The 19,163-nt window shown below is 35.1% G+C and overlaps 1 protein-coding gene and 1 non-coding gene across 7 annotated transcripts in view; both read right to left on the minus strand.

The window, feature by feature from the left end:
- Positions 1 to 19,163, minus strand: part of Lrch2 (leucine rich repeats and calponin homology domain containing 2) — a 99,241-nt gene that overhangs the window by 6,910 nt on the left and 73,168 nt on the right. For 2 of the 6 annotated variants that reach the window (XM_046420885.2, XM_046420883.2), the window contains 7 exons: positions 15,515 to 15,559; positions 13,717 to 13,779; positions 11,606 to 11,656; positions 8,219 to 8,276; positions 7,335 to 7,447; positions 6,912 to 7,049; positions 6,353 to 6,430 (listed from right to left, as the gene is read on the minus strand). In XM_046420885.2, the coding sequence (XP_046276841.1) occupies positions 6,353 to 6,430; positions 6,912 to 7,049; positions 7,335 to 7,447; positions 8,219 to 8,276; positions 11,606 to 11,656; positions 13,717 to 13,779; positions 15,515 to 15,559 (546 nt within the window). The remainder of the gene's footprint in view (positions 1 to 6,352; positions 6,431 to 6,911; positions 7,050 to 7,334; positions 7,448 to 8,218; positions 8,277 to 11,605; positions 11,657 to 13,716; positions 13,780 to 15,514; positions 15,560 to 19,163) is intronic. The other 4 variants (XM_058571663.1, XM_046420884.2, XM_046420887.2 and 1 more) reach the window with 2 other exon arrangements.
- LOC124076810 (small nucleolar RNA SNORA35) lies at positions 11,126 to 11,253 on the minus strand. Its single transcript, XR_006846476.1, has one exon. It is a non-coding gene; the product is annotated as a small nucleolar RNA SNORA35 (small nucleolar RNA).

Consider the following 19,163-nt stretch of genomic DNA (forward strand, 5'->3'; position numbering starts at 1 on the left):
AACCTCATACAGATCATCTGTGAAAATCTCACAGCTAACATCGTACTTAAGGGTGAAAGACTGAAATTGTCCTAAAAAAATCAGAAGACAAGGATGTCCATGTTTGCCATTTGTATTCAACATTGTGCTAGGATATCTGGCCAGGGTAATCAGACAAGACAAGATAAAACAAGAAAAGACATTCAGATCAGAAAGAAAGAAGAAAAGCTGTTTCTATTCACAGAAAATATGAACAACCATATACAAAATTCTGTGAAATCTACAAAAAGCTACTAAAACGGATAGGTACATTTAGCAAGATTGTAAGATATAGATTAATATATAAAGACTGATTATATTTCTATATATTAGAAACAAAGAGTGAGATATTAAATTACAACTGAACAATCACATACAATAGCATGTAAAATACGAAAGTATAAAATACTTCAGGACAAATACACAAGATCTATACAGTAAAAACTACAAAACATTGTTGAGGGAATTAAAGAATACCTTAGTAAGGATATACTTGGTGTATGGAAAGACTCAATATTGTTATCATTCCACCTATGTTGTTCTATATGTTAAACACAACTTCTATAATAATCTAATTTTTTTTAAAATTTTTGTGTAGAAGGGCAAAATATTCTAGATTTATATGGAAATACAAAAGACCAAGAATAGCCAAAATAGCTATAAAAAGGAAGAAGAAAGTTAGAGTGCTAATACTATTTGATTTTAAAATGTGTAGTAAGCAAGATGTTGTTTTACCAATGTACATATAGGGGAAAAAAAATATCAATGGAACAAAATAAAGAATCCAGAAACAGACTCACAGATAAATGGACAAATGGTTTTTGATACAGAGGCAAAGGAAGATGAATGGAGAAAGAATAGATTTTTAAACAAATTTTGCAGGAAAAACTGAATGCAGGGAAACTCCTCAAACTCATGAAAGGGCATCTACAAAAAAACCACAGTTGATATCATACTAAAAGATGAGAGATTAAATGCTTACAATCAAGAACAAAGTGGTGCATACTTGTAATCCCAGTGGCCCAAGAGGCTGAGGCAGGAGGATCACAAGTTCAAAGTCAGCCTCAGCAACTTACTGAGGGACTAAGCAACCTAGCAATCCCCTATCTCTAAATAAAATATAAAAAAGGGCTGGGGATGTGGCTCAGTAGTTAAGTGCCTCTGGGTTAAATCCCTGGTACCAAAAAAAAAAAAAAAAAAAAAAAAAAAAGAATGTCGATAGGAAATAAACAATTGAGAGTCCTTACACTTATGGTCAACTAACTTCTGACAAGGGTACCAAGACAATTCAATGAGAGGAAGAAGAGTCTTATCAACAAATGGTACTAGGAAAATAAACATCTGCATGTAAAAGAATGAATTTGGAACACTACCTCACACCATGCACAAAACTGTACTAAAAAAGGATTAGAAACCTAAATGTTAAGCACAAAACTATAAAACTTTTAGAAGAAAATATAGATGTAAATCTTCATGACCTTGAATTAAGTAATGTCTTCTTAGCTATACTATCAAAATCACAAGAAACAGAAGAAAAATGAATAAACTGTATCTCAACAAATAAAAAAACTTTGTGCTGCAAATGATAACATTAAGAAAGTGAAAAGACAACCCACAGCATAGGAGAAAATAAATGCAAATCCTGTACCTCATAAGTGATTTGTATTTGGAATATATAAAGAATACCCATGACTCAATAACTATAAGATAAATAATCCAATTAATAAATGGATGCAGGTTTTGAATACAAATTTCTTTAAAGAACATGCACAAATTATCAATAAGCATATGAAAAGATGTTCAACATCATTTACTATTAGAAAAATGCAAATTGAAAATATAATGAGCTATTACTTTGTACCTGCTACAATAGCTAGGATAAAAAGGTAGACAGTAACCATTGTTGGTGAGGATGAAGAGAAATGAGAACCCTAACTCATTGCTGGTGGGTATGTAAAATGGTGCAGCCACTTTGGAAAACATCTTGGCAGTTCTTCAAAAAGACGAACATAGTTACCTTGACCTAGTAATTCCACTCCTAGGTTTATAACCAGGAGAACTGAAAATAAGTGTTCAAATGAAAACTTGTTCTTAGATGTTCACAGCAGCATTATTTATAATAAATGATGAGTGGTAACAACCCAAATGTCCACCAACTGACAAATGGACAAACAAAATGTGGTATATGCATACAATGGAATACTACTCAGCATTAATAAGAAATGAAGTACTGTTTTATGCCACAACACAGAAACCCTGAAAACATTATACTAAGTGAAAAAAGTCAGACACAAAAGGCTCCATAATGTATGATTTCATTATATGTAATGTTCAGAATAAGCAAATACACGGAGACAGAACAGGAAGGGACAGTCAATGCATTGTAAGGGGTTTCTCTCTAGGGTAACAAAAATATTCTACACTTAGATTATTATGAATGTTGCCCAATTCTGTGACTATACTAAAAACCATTTAATTGTATGTTTTAAATCAATGAATGCTATGTATGTTAATTATATTTCAGGAAAGATGTTAAAAGAACAATCAATACATGAGCCCAATCCCAGGCTGAAAAAAGAGCTTTAGCTTTGACAATATGCAAGAATTAACTCAAAATTGATCATAGACATAAAATGTAAAACCTAAGATTATAAAACTTCTAGAAGTAAACAGGAGGAAATCTTTGTGACTGTGGGTTATGCAAAGATTTCTTAGGTTTGAGAAAAAAAGATAATCCACTAAAAAAAGAAGAAAAAAAAAAAAGACAAACTGTACTTCAAAACTTTAAAATGTCTGCTCTTTGAAAGACACAGACAATCCAAAAACTAGGATACAGTATCTGTGAGTCACAGGTCTTATAAAGAACTTGGTCCATAATTTATGAAGAACAACCCAATTTTAAAAATAGATAATTATTGGGCTGGGATGTAGCTCAGTGGCAAAGCACCTGCCTTGCATTCACAAAGCCCTGGGTTCGACCCCCAGTTAAAAAAAAAAGAGAGAAAAATACATAAAATATTTTAAAAATCTATATTAAAAGGCAAGTTATAGTAAGTAATAATAATAGATAAAAGGTTAGAAAATACACTTCCAAAAAGAAGATACACAAATGGCAACTAAGTACTTGAAAAGATGATCAATACTGTTAGTCTTCAGGGAAGTGCAAATTAAAATTGTATTGGGAGGCCAAAAAATACCTATTTACAATGACTAAAAACTTAAAAAGGTCAGTCATACAGAAGTGGTGAGGATACGGAGAAAATGAAATTTCATATACTGCCGATAATACTGTGAAATGGTACAACTGGTTTAGAAGAGAATTTTGTACTTTTCTTAAAATGTTAAGCACCTACTTACTAAAGGCTGCAGGTATTCCACTGCCAGGTATTTACTAAAAATTAAAGAATACAAATATCCACACAAAGACTTATACACAACTGTACACAGCAGCTTTATTTTTATAACCCCTAAAACTGGAAACAATCCCAATATCTACCAACAGGCCAATGGATCAACAAATTGTGAAATTCTACTCAGAAACAAAACAGAATGGCCTATTTAAATATGCAACAATACTGACATGTCTTAAAATAATCATGCCAAGTAAAAGAAAAAAAAATCAACACATTGTATTAGTGCATTAATATAAAAACTCTAGAAAAATGCAAACTAATCTATTATGTTATAAAGCCAATTAGTGGTTGCCTAGAGAAGGAAGGTTTGCAGAGGGAGAGGAGGAAACTTTTGAGGATAATGGATATGTTCATTACTTTGATGGTGATGATGATTTCATGGTATATGTATATATCAACATTTATTATGGCTGAGGATGATAGAGTGCTTGCCCAGCATGTGTGAGGCCTTGGGTTCAACATCCCAGCACCACATATCCCCAAAATGGATAAAATCATATACCTTATTTACATGTCCTTTATTTTACACCTATTATATCACAATAAGGATGTTAAAAACTAGAAAATATCCTAGAACAAAAAGAATTAAGTGAAAAAGATTGTATATTACCACTTATGTGTTCATGGAAACAAAAATTCTTAAAATGAAAATGCAAAATAAGAAAATAAATGTAATGTAATAATAGCTGGAAAAAAAACTGTCCTAAGTTTTCTATTTTCTCATTAAGAGTAAGGGCACAAAAAAGAATTAACCAAGATCTTTAAGAATTAAAAATTTAAGGGCCTGGGTATAGCTCAGTTAGTACAGTGCTTGCCTCACATGCACAAGGCCCTGGGTTCAATCCCCAGCACCACATCATACACACACAAAAATAAATAAATAAATAAATATTTAAAACATCACATGTTAAGCATAGAAAAAAGGTAATAATAATTCCTGCATTACATATACACTACATTTGCTCCCTTGAAGAAAGAGGCTAAAATGGAATCTGAAGACTAGATTATGATGACACTGTTCAAAAGACCTAACAAGCACAATTGTGTTCTGTTTACAGTGTGATTTCCCTCACCAGTCAGTCATGTTAAGGTTGGGTTTGTAAAACTTTTTGTTTTAAATGCAACATTTTTATTAAACATTTTTGTAAATTAGGGTCTAATTTCCAATTTCCAACCTTAATTTCCAATATATATTTATAATACTGCTTTTGTAACAGACCAACACTCTGGAAAGATGTATTTCACAGAATTGCTTTCACCTTCCCTCCCTAATCTTTTAGGGAGCCATCTTTTTTTTTTTAAGTTGTAGATGGACACAATATCTTTGTTTTACTTATTTATTTATTTTTTTATGTGGTGCTGAGAATCAAACCCAGTGCCTCACACATGTGAGGCAAGCGTTCAACCCCTGAGCTATACAAACTTTTATATGATAGTCTAAACTCCTGAAAGAGGCCTCTGAAATGTTCCTTCTCTCCTCAGCTTCTAGGAATTGACTTGCAGAAAGGCAATGCAGCTGTCTGAAAGGAAAATGGCAGGTTGAAGCCAGGATTCCTTTCAATGAGGAGGAAAACAGGAGCCCAGGAAAGAAAGAACCTGCCCATTATCTCATGTGGCCTCCTTTTCCCCCATAAAAACTCTTCAGGTGGGCTGGGGATGTGGCTCAAGTGGTAGCCCTGGCATGTACGGGGTTCTGGGTTCGATCCTCAGCACCACATAAAAGTAAAATAAAGATGTGTCCACCAAAAACTAAAAAATAAATATTAAAAAATTCTCTCTCAAAAAAAAAAAAAAAAAACTCTTCATGCCCTTGAGCCCTCTGAGATAGAGATTTCAAGGGGGAAGGAAGAAGAAATCCTCTCTGTCTTCTTCGGGGCTGACTTTGAATAAACCCGTTTCCTTCCACTAATTTTGGTCTCCCTAGTCTTTGGGTGAGCATGGAACAATAGAACCTTAAATTCGGATAAAAATTTAATCATTAATTTTATAACACTGTAATTATTATGTGAAACACAAGCTAATTTCCACAAATTTCAAAGTTTGCCCTTGCAGATATTATCATACTAGGTACTAACATTTTCAATATCATTTTAAATAAAGCTTAAAATGCTGTTACACTAATGCCAATCTTCCAGTCAGAGGTCTATCCATTGATTAATAGAGGAATCTAAATGTTCCCCAGCAGGAAAAAAAAAAATGATAGTAGCATTGCCATTACAACCAAACTGTAATATGGCTACTACGCATGGTTAGTTAACTTTTCCATAAGACAGCTGTTTTATAAATTGTTTTGAAAACATTTATTACACAACTTCTGCAATTATCTACAGCAACATAGTAAAAAGAAGGTACAGTAACAGCTGCTCCTTTCAAACTGGAAAACTTATAACAATAGCTGAGTCAGCTATTGTCATGATAACCTGGTTAAGCTATTTCTCCATCTCAACCGCCCAGAGGCAATCACCTCATGCTGATAACGGAAGCTAAACAGAAACTGCCCCCAAAGCCCTAGCTCCTGGCACAAGGATGCCAAAAGAACCTTAAAAAACAGATTTGTAACTCCACACAGTATGGTGTATATGCATATCTCTGAGCTCCCTGCTTTTGTTCTTTTTTCCTATTCAATACTAAACTTCTATGTGTTCAGGGAAGGCAAATTAGCTGTGATCCCAGTTTATATGAAAATACAAATGAATTCATTTTTTATATCATTTTTCTCTTAATTGCAATATAGGTGGGCAACCAAATCCAGCCCACGGAACCCCCAGAGCCAAGCCTCTGGGTTGGGGGGCGGGGATTAACACCAAGAGACAGTATCAATGTTCATATTTTGAAAACATTATTAAATGCTATTTTGAAGACTCTAATTTGCATGCAACAAATTAATATTTAAATAATCATTCTGTTGGATAAATAATTACCTGTGAGACACCCAACTTTTTACAAGCATCAAGAAAATTTTCTACATTTCTTCGACATTTTGCCATGCTCAGCTTGGGCTGTAAAGTAAGGTTGGGGGAAGAAAGATTTATTTTCAAGCATTTTTATACAGAACTTAACCAAAACTGAAATTTTAATTTACTGAGGTACAGTCTATTATTTAAAGACCGTTATAGGAAGCTATATTTTCCTGTGATAAATAGAAAGCCCAGTGGTCCATTTTTAGAATATAGTATTTAGCCTTAATTGGATCCAATTGTAGCCATATTAATTTTAGCCCTTCCCTTTTCCCACCCCAATTTTAAAATTAGCTAATCATGTAGATTAGAACCCCCAGCTCTTCCAATCAAAAGCAAAGGGCAGCACTGCATTAAGGATAAAAACTGCCTGCCCAGGTGTGTATACTAGACAGGTTCTGGTAGCATGCCCTTCTGGTAGGAGTAAATGCCTTGTCCACCCACTTTTGAGCACTGGTGTTTGATTTCTTGTGGCACCTCGGTATTTCTAACATTCCTTTGGAGAACTATAGACAAAACTTACCACTGCTGGTGATGGTACATGAATACTAGCTACAGAGCGTGGCCTTATATGATTGGCTAAATGGCAAAGGACAACCCCATCCATCAGTGCAGCTCCAATGTCATCAGGCAAAATAACTTTTAACCTGGATTCAAGATTCTATAAAGAAATGGATACAGATCAGATATTTTACCTAAGCATATATTAAATATTTATATTACTAATTGTTATTTAATCAAAAAATTTTCAAGAACATTGAAAATAAACCCATATACCTCACTAATTTTTCTAAGTTAAACCCATTTCTATAAAGCAAGTCTTTTTTTTTTTTGTCTTTTTTGAAACTGGGGGTCAAACCCAGGGCTTTGCAAGTGCAAGGCAGACGCTTTGACACTGAGCTACATCCCAGCCCTAAAGCAAGTCTTAAAGGTCAATCTGACTTACATTGCGAAGTTGTCTTATTTGCTCTCGTTCTTCCCTTAAGTGTTCCATCTTTCTTCTCATTGTGAATCCTGGATCTGCAGCCCCATATTCCTGGCGAGATGAGCGGCTAAAAGCTTTATAAAAACAGAAATTTACCAACTTATTTCAAAGCTAATTAAAGGAACAACCACTGATGGAGAAAGAAGCATGACAAAAAGAATCAGTACAAAATTACATAAATCACTATGACTTATTAATACATTCAAAATATTTTCCAAGTGTATCTTTGAATACCACCTATATAACTGAAAGTAACAGAGAACAAAAGTATGATTTCTATCACCGACACAAGTTCTTACTTAAACATGTTATTAGAAACTTATGATCCAGGTTAAATATGAGTACTGAACATATGTCAACCTTTATCTTTAAAGAAAAAAAGGAAATTATTTTTGAAGGTCAATATAGTTATTCAGGAATAAAAACTATAATTCAATACCTTGCCAAGTAACATGGATCCATTTTCTTTTGGGTTTGCCAAATGTGAAAAGATCCCTTTTTAAAAAACTATAATATAATGGAGTGTTATAATTTCAAACAGTGTTTGGTCTGCTGGCAGAGGGGTCATTCTAACAGCAGTCACAGCACAGTAGAAATAAGACTGCAGTATATCTAAGCCAAAGAGCTGAGGTTTCAGGAGCTTGAAGGTAAAGAGGAAGAAAGAAATGAGAATGGGAATTGGAAAGACAAGTTTAAGAGAAAATCACTTTTAGGAGAGGGGAAAGAATCTATGGTGTAATTAAAACTATGGATATTACAAATGGATATTACATGGATATTACAAAACTGGGATATTACAACTTGAAACAAAATTAATTAATTTGATTTAAAGAATATATATTTACCTGATCTAGGCTTTAAGCCAAAGGGACCATGTGAAAAGCCATCAGTTCTGTCATATTCCTAAAAACAGAAAACAAATAAACCCTTTTATTTCAAATAATCAAGATGCTTATTCATATCCGTTCCAATTTGAAGAATTACATATTTTTTCCATGACAAGTGGAAAAGAGAAAGGCAACTTGCATTTCAATTTAAGCTGATACATTTTACTTTTAAAAGGTCAATAAATACTTGCTAGCTGACCTGCCTACATATGCCTTTAAATACTGTCTCACAGTATGAGGAAAAAGAAATTATTAACCAAAGTATATAAATAGATATTATTTTTTGAAAAAAGGAACCAGATTAAAGTCTCCAAAATAGTGAAGTATGCTTCAATGAAGAGATATGTGAATTTACCAACTCAGTATCTATGTGTTTTTTGTTTGTTTGTTTGTTTTTGTGGTACTGGGGAGAGAACCCAGGGGCCCTATGCCACTGAGCTGCATCCTTAGCCCTTTTATTTTATTTTACTTTTTTTTTTTTGTATTGGGGATCAAACCCAGAGCTTTGTGCAGGCAAGGAAAGCACTCTACCAACTGAGCTATATCTCCAGCACCTTATTCCACATTTTTTACTGGTGCATTATAGTTACGCACAATGGTGGGATTTGTTGTTACATATTCATACATGCATACAATATAAAATATAATTTGGCCACTATCTCTCCCCTGCACTTTCCTCCTTCCTCCCCTTCTCTCACCCCCTAGTCCCTTTCTTTTATTCTACTGATTTTATTTTTTGTTTTGGGACAGGATCTTGCTAAGCTGTGGAGGCTGGTCTCGAACTTGTGATCCTCCTCCTCAGTCCCTGGGACCAATCTTCATATTTACATTAACAGGAGCTGCAGAATGATTGAGGATGATAAATTATTATCTGCTCTATTTGAATGCATTATTTCAAAGTGCTTCTATATACTGTGGTATGCTGGGAAAATATATGTGTTATATTAAACAAATCTGAACTTTGAGTCAGAAAGCTCAGGCTCTGTCTTAAACACACTTAATTTTTCTGTGATTGATTTTTTATCTTTCAAATGAAATTTCTATGAAGAATAAATAAGGTAACTGTTAGGTAGAACTTGACATAGGCAACACCATTTTGAAACATACTCCATCTTAGAACAAGAGTCACCTCACAGTCACTGTGACTTGGCCTGACCTTAAACTCCAGACATACTCCATCATTATGAAAAGAAACCACAAACACTCCGTCATCATACAAAAGAAAATTGTTAGCTGAAATCCTGAAAACACCTGGTCTGACAAGGAACAGTGACCATCTCAAAGAATGGAGGTGTCCACCATAAGGACCCTTCCCTACCCTTCCATGGCCAACCCCTAGCAACAGCCTAATCCCTTCACCCCTTCCCCTATATCTACCCCAGGCTGTAAGTAGAAGAGGGGTCACAGCCTCCACTGGGCCACCCTCTGCGGATTTATCCCAAACAAACCTGTATTACTGTTGAGCCACCTCTCATCTCTTTATTTCCTTTATTCCTTTTTTCCTTACAGCAAATACATGAAAGTACTTTGTAAATTAAGAAGGAATAAAATAATGTAATCTTATTACATTATTAGTGGCAACTTATTTAATTTGTACGACTCTGGGAAGTAGGCAGGGCCTAGGCTCTAATCACTATTCTGCCATTTATTGGGCATGCTTTTTGGGAAAATTATCTATCTCTTCAGCTGTAAAATGATGAAGATGACACCTAGTCATGGGACTAATTTTGGGTTCAAACATATTAGTAACACTTTGCTAAAACACTACACTAATTAGTTTTACCATTTCCTTCCTTCTTTTTTCTTCTTCTTCCCCTACCCTCCTCCTCTACTGAGGATTGAACCCATGGGCAGTCTACCACTGAGCCACATCTTCAGCCCTTTTATTTTTTTATTTTGAGAAAGAGCCTTGCTAAATTGCTGAGGGTGGCCTTGAACCTGTGGTTCTCCTGCTTCAGCTTCTTGAATCACTGGTATTACGGGTATTTGCCACTGGGCCTAGCCCGCCATTTTCTTTTCACATAAAATTGAAACAACTGGAATTCTGTAGATTATTTGAATCTTCTGTCAATTAACATGATATGCAATTCAAGTTGAATGTTAGTTGATCTACAAAAACACATGCTTATCACTCTATCCATCCATACTTACTATTTGTCTTCATTTTTTGGTTAAATTGTTATGAATACCTTGCAAAAAAAATCACTTATCCAAATGCAGCAAAAATATATTATAAAAGCAATATAACTTATCTGAGAAAATTGGCACTAATAATCTCCCCTGTGAGCACCGACCTTAAAATCATAAAGCAGCTAGGCAACAAGGACTAATCACTTACTCCTTATAAATTAAAAGATTTACAAAAGTATGTGACCAAGATTAATTCTAGAATATCCTAATTTAAAGTATTTTCTAAACACATATAAACCATTTTACCTTCCATACAAATAATTTAGAATTGTGTTTATAAAACTCACGCCCAACAAGTCTATATAAAAGTTTTATAATGCAAATCATCCAAAACAATAGAGAATCCTGGCTCTCTACAAAAGTAATGCCACTTACATAGAATCAAATACTTATTCAGTTAATTTGGACCATCCAAACATTTAGATAATATCCTGAATTCACCAAATGAATGCATATTTTTCTATTTAATACTGCCAATACACTTTAGAACACTAAGGTAATCTGAATAGAAGAGATACTGTTTAGAATGTTTTAATTTTAAATCTGTGGTAAAGCATGAAGTCAAACTAATTTAGAAGAATCGATCATTCAAACCTCCAGAATATTTAGTTGAGATTTTACAAACTGTGTTTTTCATAGATGGGCTCTCCTTGGGATCCCCTGCCCCTTAAGGAAATGTGTAACCTTTTGTCGATAGGAACAACCCACCTCAGGGATGTTTCTCGTGGAAAAAGGAAGTTTCTCTTGCATTGCTTTCAGACCAGTTGGTTACAAAGAAAACCAATGGCCATTGCACAATGCTGTAGTGCCTTTTTCAAAGTAAAATTTTAAAGTTATTAAAATATGGATGAATCAGAAAGCACACATTTCATAGAAGTGCCTTATTTTCTATGATCTACAGATATTTTCCACAGAAAATCACAGATAAGTGATATTTAGCATGAATATTTATTTTTAAAATATATTATAGACTAGAAATTTGTACATACTGACCTATCATAGATTTTAAAATAGAGGTGAATACTTTACTTCATGAAAAAAAAAGAAAAAGATGAAATTAAAGAGAAAGAGGCAAGGAAGAACCCCATGTAAAACACAGAAAACATATAAAAAACACATACAAACATTTAAAACATATAAAAACAGAACTTGTACCTCAGATGATACTGGAGATTGTGGTGACATATTAGCATTATCACTGTCTTGCTAAAATATAAAAATAAAAAGATGAAAGATGAAATTAAAATATAAAACAATGATTTAAACATATAAAAGGAAACCTGAAAATTGTTTTGATCAACTGCTAAAGGAAGAGTCTAGATCATACCATCTAACATCTTGCAACTCAAAATGTGCTCTGTGAACCAACAGCATAGGCATTCTCTGAGAGTTTGTTGGAAATGCAGAATCTGAGGACCCAACCAATATCAAATCAGAATCTACATAAAACTCCCAAGTAATTCATTAATTATTTTAAAGTTTGAGAAGTACTATCTACACACAAGAGTAATGATATGTTACAATTTGAGACATGTAAATGATGACATGCAAAAGTTCCATCACACCAAATTATGTGAATCAATATATGCTTAGAAATACTTAATTGAATAAATCATGAAATGGTCCACAATTTTTGAATAACTATTCTACTGCCAACCACATACAAAATCTTGACATTCAACCTGTAATGTGCACAACACATTGAACATTTACTCATTCAACAAATGATTATGATTAGCTACTATGTCAGACACTGGAAGACACTGGGAGTATTGATTTTTTTTTTTTTCCTTTTGGTACTGAGGACTGAATCCAGGGCCACTTTACCAATAAACCACATCCCTGGCCCTTTTTATTTTTATTTTTTAATTTTGAGACAGGGTCTTACTAATTTGCTGTGGGTCTTGGTAAGTTGCTGAGGCTGACCTTGAAGCTATGGTCCTCCTGCCTCAGCCTCCAGAGCCTCTAGGATTACAGGCATGCACCAGTGCACCCAGTTACAGGAGTAATGAAATTTAGTAAAATATTATCTTTTAAGAATCTCTCAATGTAGAGGGAAAATAGATTTATGTGTGCAGATAATACAACATGCTTAACTCTATGCATGGGATATTATGAGGCACAGATAAAAGGACTTTGGGGAAGAGCAGGGATGAAAGAAGGCTTAACCACTAAGTCACATCCCCATCCCATTTTAGTATTTCATTTAGAGACAGAGTGTCACTGAATTGCTTAGGGCCTCACTAAGTTGCTGAGGCTGGCTTCGAACTTGTGATCCTCCTGCCTTAGCCTCCTGAGCCGTTAGGATTACAGGCATGCGCCACTGCCCCGGCAAAGTTGAATATTTCTTAGCAAGGGAATGGCCCACTTGTATTTGTGGTCTTTGAAACAATCATTCTGGTTGCAGTGAGGAAAATAGACTGGAGAATGGAAGAAGAGCAAGGAAGCTACTGCAGTAATGCAAGAAAGAAGTGATGAGGGCTGTGCCAGGGCAGCAACAGTGAAAAGGAAGGTGGAGAAAATGTATACAAAATATTTCAGTTCCAAAAAATAAATAAATGAACAAAACAGTAGGTCTTGGTGACAAATACTAAGGCAGATAGGACAAAAATGGGTATGAGGAGAGAGGAAGAGTGGCTAAACTGAACCTCTAGCTCAGGGTCCAGAAAATGTTTTCTGTAAAAGATTAGGGAGTAAATATTTTAAGTTCTGTGGACCATATGATGCCTATAGCAACAGTTCAAGTCTGCAATTATAATGCAAAAGCAGTCATAGGAAAATGGAGGACCACATTAGGCCCTGGGCCATAGTCTTTTAATTTCTGCTTTAACTGCTGGGTAAATAGTGGATTGCACTCACTCAGTAGATCTCAACCTTAGCTACCCATTAAACTCACATGGGAAACTTTAAACACATCATTGTCCAGGCTACTCCACATTTTACTACGGGTCAATTAAATCCAAGTATCTTGGGGTGAGACCCAGGCATAGGTATTTTTTAACGCTCACCAGGTGATTTCGATGTGTAGCCAAGGTTGAAAAATGCACCACTGAAAAACTGTGATATGAAGCAAAGATGAAAAACAAAAATAAAAATAAAACCATGCTGAGTCCTAAGTATGATGGATATAAGATTATAAGGACCTGAACCATGGGCATGTGGCACATACCTGTAATTGATAGGAGACAGACAGACATGATTGGTGGGAACACTAGGTAAAGAGAATAATTCTATAAACATGCTTTCTTTTCCAAGAAGCAATTTACCTGCAGTACTGCCTGGCTTAAGCCCATAGGATATGCTACATTCTTCAGAAAACAACCTGTTATCTGCAGAAGAAATGCAGGCCAGAGTGTAAGTTACCCTGAAGAGGGAGACTTTTGTAATTCTTACACAGATCGGATCCCAGAATTCAAGGAGATAAGGATAATTCTTCCTTACCATAAAATCTGTAAGAATTTATGTTTAAGAATCTTAATTAGAACCATTCAGTCCAGGCCAAAGTGACCTAGAGTTGTCATGGCAGTGGAGACTTGAAAGTCTGATGTCACTCTGTTGTCAGTCAAAAATCAAGAAGTTGATCTTGGTGGAATTCTCTGGAAACTTCTCAGGATCCCCAATAAAACTAGAGTGGAGGAGAGCCATGCTGTTCCTCTCCAAGAGGACCTACTCTTTCCCTTGAGAGTGTCACCTTTCCCATCCCTTTTAATAAACTAATTTCTGCTACTCTGAGTGACATGTCTGAAATCTTTCTGACTTGATAAAAAGAACTGGGGTATGAAGTGGCAGTCTTTCATGCTGCCTCCGTTTACTGGAAGGCCCCACCCCTGTAACATAATCACAGCAATTCAGGAAGCTGAGGCAGGAGGATTGCAAGTTCAAGGACAGCCTCAACAACTTAACAAGACCCTGTCTCAAATATTTTAAAAAATTGAATAATAAAAAGGGCTGGGTACCATGTAGCTTGGTGATAGTGTGTCCCTAGGTTCACTCCCCAGTACCACTAAATAAATAAATAAATAAATAAGATTACAAGGGCAGGAGGCTCAGGGGAGAAGTGGGAACTAGAGACAAACCCAAGAAACTTTGAGAGCTGATAAAAGTACTCTAGAGAACATATAGATCTATGATCTGGGGAACAATAATATTTAAGGGACACACTGTGATCTTGCAGAACTACTGTAATGGAAAGAAAGGGGGCAGATATATAGCTTTTGGCATTACTATCTTTTATTCATCTCAGTAAATTCTACTGGAAAGGACATGGAGAGGCATTGGTATTTGGTCTAGGAAAAAATAAATCGTCTAGCTCTATTATTTTGCCGTGTGTGTGTGTGTGTGTGTGTGTGTATGTTGTTGTTGTTTTTGAGACAGAGTCTCACTAAGTTGCTTAAGGCCCTCGCTAATTGCTGAGGCTGGATTTGAAGTTGTGATTCTCCTGCCCCAGCCTCCTGAGTCACTGGGATTACAGTTGCTGCCACCATGCTCAGCTGCCCTGTGTGATTTTATTTGCTAAAATAAAGGTGTTTTCAGAAGCCCTGCCAAGTAACCAACATCAAACTAACTACCAATTTCTCCAACCAAAAACTACACAAAACTTAGATATTTATGGTAATAAGAATGTAATATTTCAACATTGTTAGGCTGCTGCATTAGAAAATTTTGTGGCAATGTATAAACTGAAAAATCCAACTTAAAATTCTAAATAGTGAACACAGTTTGTAGAAAGAGTTCCTAAAAAAATTTCAATTCACTACAATGCTGATTTAGAAAGATAAAAGATGGGAACAGGTAACAAAATCAAAATTCATGGATTATAGAGTTCAAGACAAATGATAATAAAATTCAAAACTATTAGAAACTGTTTTCTAAGGGACATACAGACATTACACAATTAAACTAATAATTATATAATGATGCTCTGAAGATTTTAGTATTGGAGAAAATCCATGCATTAAACTAATAACAAAGACACTGAAAGATGGATTACATTAAACTCTAATTGAGCCGACTAAATATGAAAAGTAAACATTTCAAATAAGTATATTACCCTCTTTTCCTCACCTCATCATTTTCATTGCCACTTGAACTCTTCCTCGCTGATTTATACTGAAAAACATTTAAAATACATTATTTTTCTTGAACATGTGAATTCTCTACTAATAAATTATATGTGAGATTTATTCATATTTTGGTACTTTATTAAATTACCTAATATTAACCTTAAGCATATAACCAGCTTAAACCATTCTACTGTTAACATAGATAATGCTTTCTGCATGTAAGGCACTGTTCTAAGTACTTTAAATATAGCAAGCAACATTCCTTCCTAAGCCAATTGCACTTCCTATTCATTCAGGTTTAAGATCTGAGTGTTGTCTTAGAATCTTCCTCTTTCTTATTTCACTATATTCAACTCATCATCAACTCAATTCATTTTGCAATCTCCGACTTACCTCTTCTATGTTTACAACTACCACACTATCCCAGACTCTCATAATCTCTCACCTGATCTATAATCTCACTATTCTAAGATGCCATCTATTGTCAATAAATCTATTAATTTCAAGTTTAAAAAGAGAACCGAATTAAATGTATATAATGATTATACAGTAATAGTAATAATGACAATAGCTAACATACTAGTGCTTATTATATAGCAGTGCTGACTGAAGTACCTTATAATCTTCCCAAAAGTGCTATTTAATCTTCATAACAACCCTATATATCCCAAGTACTATTCTCCCTGTTTTATAGTGAGAAACAGAGATAACGTGCTCAATATATATTAAAAAATGGTAATATGTGACTAAATGCTTTTTAGAATTAAGGAAATACAGTAGACAATCACTGTAGTTTTTATTTTCTAATTCTTTCACATTGTAAATGATCCTAAAAATCAGTGGTATATTAATCTTCTGCTTACAACTCATGAGTGTCTTACTGAAAAGCTCTTGAGTTTTCAGGTATGTACAAATGTTTTGCATGCCATTATTTACCGTCCCCTTTATTTATGCAGCATTATCTCCCATGAGCCTTGGAAAAATAGATAACCTACCTGATATCAACCACAAACTGGGGAGTGAGTTGTGTTAGGAATTACAAATACAAAACATCCATTTCTGTCCTGTCTCCTTTGACAACTATGACTAATTACTCTTACCAGCTGATCCTAGACACAGACTCAAAATATACTTTCAACCCAGTGTTCCAAAGAGCCATTGGATAAAATTGGCATGTGTGAAAAAAACCTATTTGCCATCCCCATGGCAAGATGCTTTGATGGAGTCAATTATTTTTAGTTTTATTCTACTTCAAAGAGACAGTGATGTTTAAGTGAATAACAGGTAATATTTGTGAAGTGATTACTCTGTGGCAAGAGCTGTTCTAAGCACTGTATATTATTTTAAAAATTAGTTGTTATAACAGTCCTGTGAAGGAATGTACAATCAGACTCATTTGTAGATGAAAAATAATAAATAACAAGACTACAAAACTTCCAAATTCACACAGTTAGTAGGTTGATTCTAAAAGCTCAGCCACTATGCTATACCCCCATTTTCAAATCCTGAATGATTACTAGCAATTTGCCAGGAATAAAGAGCTAATGGGCATTGTCAAAAGAGGGAAAGCACAAAGAAGTAAAAAGCACAGTCTATGTACAAGACAACGAGTAATACAGTGAGGCTACTGGGGAGAGTGAATTGTGGCAAGTCACCAAATGTAAAAAAGCAGGTAAGAAATGCCCCACGAAGATTTTGAGAAGTCCAAATTTTATCTAATTATAACACGGAGCCAATAAAGAAATATACAAAAGGGCTGGGGATGTGGCTCAAGTGGTAGCGCGCTCGCCTGGCATGCATGCGGCCCAGGTTCGAGCCTCAGCACCACATACAAACAAAGATGTTGTGTCTGCCGAAAACTAAAAAAAAATAAATATTAAAATTCTCTCTCTCTCTCTCTCTCTCTCTCTCTCTCTCTCTTTTTAAAAAGAAAGAAAGAAAGAAAGAAATCATCACAATTTCTCAGACAAGAAAGTATGAGGTGCTGGGCATGGTGGCACACACCTGTAATCCCTGCGGCTTGGGACGCTGAGGCAGGAAGATCAGGAGTTCAAAGCCAGCCTCAGAAACTAGTGAGATGCTAAGTAACTCAGCAAGACCCTGTCTCTAAATAAAATACAAAAAAGGGCTGGGAGTGTGTTTCAGTGGTTAAGTGCCCCTGGGTTCAATCCCTGGTACCAAAAAAAAAAAAAAAAAAGAAAGAAAGAAAGTATAAGGGTTCCAACAAAAGTAAGGGAAGTAAAAACAGACATTAATTGGAAAAATGATAATATAATTAACATAATTGTGACTGATCGGGTGAAGGGAATAAAAGAGGGGGGAAAAATCAAGGAAGACTGAGGAATACAGCTTAGATATACCTGGGGATACAACTAGCATTAATCAAAATAAAGAAGAGAGGAGAAACAAGTTCAATCATGAGGGGATAAAGGGAGAAGAAATACTGAATTTTAAAGTACATGCAAGCATCTAGACAATTAGAAATATAGGCTTAGAGACTAGATAAAACTTATGGATGTAAATTTAGACTCAGTAGAATATAACCAACATCTAAAGTCATTAACAATCCAAGACATATTTTAGAGTCATAAAAAGAGGATTAAACCCTAAGAGTAAGCAGAAGAAAAGTCAAACAAAACATTAAAAAAAAAAAAAAAACAGGGGCTGGGGTTGTGGATCAGTGGCAGAGTGCTTGTGTGAGGTACTGGGTTCAATTCTCAGAACCACATAAAAATGAATAAATAAAATAATGGTATTGTGTCCATCAACAACTTTAAAAAATAACAGAAGAGGGCTGGGAATATAGCTCAGTGGTAAAACTCTTGCGGGGCATATGAGACCTTGAGCTCAACCCTCAATACTACAAAAAACAACCAACTAACCAACCAAAAAGATAAAAGAAAGATCAGGGAAGAAAAATGAGGTAGAAACCAAGAAAGGAGCTTTAAGAGGAAAATTTGGCCAATATTGTTAAATATTATACTGGATTTTGCTGTTAGCAGGTACGCGTTAACCATATTTCAATCCAAAAATGGAGATGAAAGTCAGACTGTAGCGAGTGAAGGAGTGATCAGAAACTGAAGAACTAGAAACGACAAGTTTTGACTTAACAGACAGCAAAGGCAACAGCTGAAAAGGGAATCAGGGATAATGGTACTGGGACTCAGAAAACACTACCCAAACTAGGGCATCCTAGGGGTCACTCTCTCCAACCTTCTCCAGCCCTCCTTTCTTTGTCTCTCTTTCTCCTCCAAAGAAGATCACAGAAACTAAATTCCTCTCCCCCATAGCAATGCATAAGATCTGAAAAGGTCACTCTCTTGACCTTCTTCCCTGAAGACCCTCATGTGACAGGCATCCAACCACATACTGGGTAAGGAGGAATATCATATAGAGACACAGGAGAGAGTCTGAACATGAGGCCTTCCTGAGATACCCCCCAAGTTTATTACCATCAGATTATAACCCTATCTGTCCAGTCATGTTTCTGGACGACTATCCACTTCTTTCATCAGACTGAGTATAAAAATACAGTTTTCCCTCAGTCTTTGGGTCTTCATTTCTGAAGGCTCTGTGTCACATAAAACTTTTGTTAAATTTGTTATCCTCTTCTCTTGTTGATTTGTCTTTTGTTATAGGGATCTCAGGAA

This window comes from Marmota monax, unplaced genomic scaffold (genome assembly GCF_021218885.2).
Source record: "Marmota monax isolate L192 unplaced genomic scaffold, Marmota_monax_Labrador192_F-V1.1 WCK01_AAM20220418_F8-fsc00050, whole genome shotgun sequence".
Lineage (NCBI taxonomy): Eukaryota > Metazoa > Chordata > Mammalia > Rodentia > Sciuridae > Marmota > Marmota monax.